The sequence below is a fragment of the Octodon degus genome, unplaced genomic scaffold, assembly GCF_000260255.1.
Source record: "Octodon degus isolate 3935 unplaced genomic scaffold, OctDeg1.0 scaffold00070, whole genome shotgun sequence".
NCBI classification, from domain to species: domain Eukaryota; kingdom Metazoa; phylum Chordata; class Mammalia; order Rodentia; family Octodontidae; genus Octodon; species Octodon degus.
Window position 1 is genome coordinate 5,082,562 of NW_004524646.1, and position 4,779 is coordinate 5,087,340.

General features: G+C 35.3%; 1 protein-coding gene across 3 annotated transcripts in view; it reads right to left on the bottom strand.

The window, feature by feature from the left end:
• Unc79 (unc-79 homolog, NALCN channel complex subunit) overlaps positions 1–4,779 on the bottom strand; it is a 226,234-nt gene that overhangs the window by 116,263 nt on the left and 105,192 nt on the right. For all 3 annotated transcript variants that reach the window (XM_023719685.1, XM_023719684.1, XM_023719683.1), the window contains exons 20-21: positions 3,519–3,676; positions 796–977 (exon numbers count right to left, since the gene is read on the bottom strand). In XM_023719685.1, coding sequence (XP_023575453.1) covers positions 796–977; positions 3,519–3,676 — 340 coding nt within the window. The remainder of the gene's footprint in view (positions 1–795; positions 978–3,518; positions 3,677–4,779) is intronic.

Genomic DNA, 4,779 nt, shown 5'->3' on the forward strand with positions numbered 1-4,779 from the left:
CACACACACACACACGAAGTTATATAATAATTTCATCTGTCCAAAAGTGATATAGTGATATAAACATATGAACAAAGGCTGAAATGAAAGTACCAATAAAAGGATCTTTTATGAACATATAGGTCTAGGATTCCTTTTTCCAATTTAAAATTTTCTACTGCCTAGGGAGAGCTTCTGGCAAAGAGCTCTTTTTGTGTTTTGTTTTTATGATAACTTATTAACATGCATCTGAACACACACACATACACACATTTCCACTATCATCATCATCATCATCATCATCATCATCATCATCATCATCATCATCATCATCGTATTTATATGATGTTATATTCTAAACGCTTGTATTCTAAACGCTTGTATCCTTCCCCCTGCAAAAAAAAATGATATGTTGAAATCTTGCCCCTTGATGTGATGCTTTTCAGAGTTGAGGCCCTTAAAAGATGATTAAGACTTGTGGGAAAAGCCCTTATGAATGCAAAGGATGGGTTCTGAAGAGTAAACAAAAACTAAGTTTGAGAAAGAATAAAGGACAAAGGCTTATTTAAAATAAAAAGGTCTCAGCACTTCTGAACCAGAATGTGAGTCTTCCCAGACATGGAATCTGCCAACACCTTGATTTTGGCCTTCCTACCATCCAGAACTACGGAAAATAAATTTCTATTATTTTATTAGCTGTTCGGTCTATGGTATTTTATTACAGCAAAGCTAAAAGATAAAAAAAATTGAAAATTCATTAATTCAGTGGTGCTGACACACACATCTGCAAAGCAAACAACATTCATCATGTGTCACCTGCAAAGCTGGCCTCTTTATGGTGTCAAGCAGGAGGCCTGCTCTGGTAGCCACTGCTGGATTGACATCCTCCACAGCTGTCAGAAAGCAGCAGAAGGCATGTGCCAGTGAGTACTTCAGGAGGTGGTTTTTGGTCACTGAGTGAATATCCAGAAATCTACAGATTACAGCCACTTTTTCCACTGCAATGTAAAATATAGAAGACAAAATGCATGAACATATATATTAACATTTATTTAGATAGTCTGAAAACAGAACGCACAGAAAAAGTTAAGTCAAGGTCTCCACATGACAATTTTGAATACCAAAATGAAGTTCTCCTGCCACCTTCTCCAGTGTTCAATTTCATCTATGCAGAAAAAACTGTTTCCATTCAGTATAATATTTTTCCTGTCAGAGAGCCTTGATCAAAATCTCAACTGTCTTTTAGACTTGTATAAAATCTTTTTATTTAGATTTCAATGAAATTTTAAACTGCTCAAAATACCTCTCTTATTACCTCTGTGACCAATCTATGAAAGCTCTGCAGACCACCAAGGGAGAAGAGGAGTGTGTACCAGGCCTGGCTCTAGTTTCTGGGCACTTACTGTACTGTCAGTAGGTCATGTAGTAAAATGACAGATGAAACGGATACTTTCTGAGACTCAACAAGCCATGTAATATTTCTTCTAAGATACAAATATATTTTTGCTTGATAAATTTCTACTTATTCTACAAACTTACACAAAATTATTCCAGTTACTCTTAAAGTATCGCCTTCTGTAACATAGATAGTAAAGCAATATAGTTCCATGTGAATTAAGATGTTCCAGCAGCCAGGATATTCATTCATTCTTTTTTGCCTTTGGACATTTTATCATCCCTGAAGAATTTGCTGCTGAAACCCTTTCTGCTCTGTAAAGTCCATTCCGATCTTTCTATCCCATGATTATCTATAGAAATATTACTTATTCACAAACTATCAATTTGCATACAGTATTTATGTGTTCATCTATAGCTATATGACATGTGTCCTTAATTATATATACACCTTCTATAGTTTTTCAACCTCTTTTTTCAACCAATATATGTTTTTATTGGTTTTAGCAATTACATTTTGAGGCCTTGAGACTAGGAATCTTCTCTTATATTTCTCTTTATTCCTCCCAAAGTACGTCTTACATATGTTGTCTATTCAGTAAACACATGGATTTGTTTATCTAAAAATATAAGCACACACACACACATAACTAAGAAACTATCTTAGACACTTGATGAAGGAAGATGAAAGTAAATGGAAAAATGAAAGATGAGTCATTCACAATTCTTGACTTCAAAGTCAAGTTGACTAAAAGGTAACTATAGCTACAACGTAATATAAAAAGTTATAAATGTTTCTACTGAGGTATAAGTAAAATGCACTGGGAGATCAAGAATAAAGAAACCATGTTCCACCAAGGGAACCTTGAAGGTGGGATTCAATAGTGGTATTTTAAGGAGGATCAAATGGAAGTGCCACTGGTATATGACCTTGAAGGAAAGAGGATTTCAGATGGAGATCACAGATGATAAAGGTATGAATGAAGAGAAGCAAAAAGCAATGGGGAAGTAGCAATGGCAGGTACAGAAACAAGTGTGGGAACTGTTCAAACATACCCAGATAGACTATGGGAGGCTTTGCATGTCAGGTAAGGGATCGGAATTTTATTCTCTAGGCATTGAAAACCTGTTAACATAATCAGAGCTATGATTCAGAAGATCAATCTAGTAACCATCTAACTCTTAACTAGAATGAAAGAGCATAGTTAAATATTTGCCTGCTTTATTTGCATTTAAATACTATACTCTCTGAAATTGTTGCGAATAGCATGCAGATTTTTCCTAAAACATTATACTGTACTACCATATCTAATTAACTGAAACATCATGTACTATCATATGAATAAACTAGTCCCTGAGATTCATGTGAGCATCTAAAAGCATCTTTTGAAATGGCCAAATATTAGGATATTAAACTATAAGGTGTAATAGTTAACTCATTGGGTGGAACTTCTGTTTCTATACCAAACTTTTAAAACATTAAAATACATAGAATTGTTCTGGCAAGCTACACTCTGGCCTGCTCATCCTGAAGTTTGGGGTGACAGTGAATCAATAGACATGAGGCTAAGGGGACACACACAAGTTCCTTTGTCACTGCCTTACTCTGAGAATTTGACTGTCTGTGTATATATTCATTGCTGCAGCACACTTCGTCCCTGATGGCCCTAATATGACAAGTGAATGCCACAAGTATTCTCATATGTTACTGAATTGCATGGAAAACTTATTTAAAAACCTAGATTCCTATCCTTACCACTCCCCACTAAGGTTCTGATTCTGTTAGTATAAGATAAAACCAAATAATTTGCATTTTAACAAGTATCCTAGTAACAAACACAAGTACCCTTGTAGGTTATTTTCAGTCTAAGTTAGGACACAGTTTGAAACCAAGCAAGGGTGCTATTACTGTAATCTAAGTAACAGGCATAATTATACCTAGGCAAACATGTAGGATCACGACACCTAAAGCTACTCTGCCAAATACTGTTATCAAGGAAGTTCTACCAAGTGGAACCAGCAAAGAACACCAGAACATAGAAAGCTCTTTAAAGAAGAGAAAAAAGAAGGCCAAAAATGGATGTAAAAATTAGACATCTGTTTTACCTTATGACCAGAGAATTTTTAAACTAATACAGAAGTACCTGCTTCAAACCTCATCTTCCAGTCTTTGCTGTTGAAACTGCCATTTATGATTGTCCAGAAGATGTCAGCACCATGAGGAAGTGACAGAGCATGGAGAAGGAGAGGGACCGCCAAAGAAGACAGCTGAGAGAATTCCGACTTGACGACTCTCCACAAGCTAGGGAATCAAGGAGAAGCAGAGCAACTATAGTGATTGCAACCTTTACTGAAAATGAACTGTATTTCCTTAATTAATGGTAAATGGAGCTCACAGGCAGCTGGCAGGGATGTTTTAGCAAAATTACACTTATGTACAAGAATATACTCTTCTAATACACATTTCCTATGTTCTTTTCTGTACATTTTTAAAAGAAATTACTTTTATGTAAAAATGTAGACAATACTAACTACTACATTTGAACATAGAGATTAATTGCATAGTATAAATTTCAACATATAAATGAATAATGATTGTTAATTAATACACAAAATTAACATCACTTATGTTGAGGTGATAAGTAATTTTATTTTTTTGAACTCTACAATTCAATGATTTTTAATATATACACAGATATGCACAATCATTAATACAGTTAATATCAAAATATTTCACCACCACAAAAAACTCTGTAAGTTTTAGTTTCACCTTCTACCTAAACTGATTTCTCAAGTTTAAACAGTAACTAATGCACTTTCTGTATTTATTAATTTCCCTATTTTGGACTTCAATGTGAATAAAATGTAATATGTGCTAAGTAATTTTAAAATTTTTCTTATAGTAACCATCTGGAAAGTTTTGTTGGTTTTGCCTGCCCAGAAGCCCTATTTATGGCAAAGGGCAACCTTTCTATTAGTAACAGCCTCTCTAAGACCTGGCAGGATTGCCAATCAAGCTCCCCACTTTACCTATCATACAGGTAAATACAAAACACAGGTGAAGCAAAGTAGTGTAATACCCTCAGCAGAGTGATTAGTCCATGAATGGGCATACAGTAGAAGCATGAGAATGTCTGAATTTTTTTCAATGAATAACATGGACCCTGGAGGACAGAGGCGTTCTGAAATCTGAGGAACAAGAGCAGTATCAGTCAAGGGCTATCAGGGATCCTGTTTCCACCACCCAACGTCTCCTGTGGAGAAGCCAACTCTTTTTTTTGAAACTTAACAACTCTTAAACAAGAAGCCAAAACTTAGTAAGAAGCAGAGATAGACCTGGACTAGATGGAGATGAGAGAAAGGAAGGACACATGCATATGGGAGAGAGAGAAAGAGAGAGAGAGA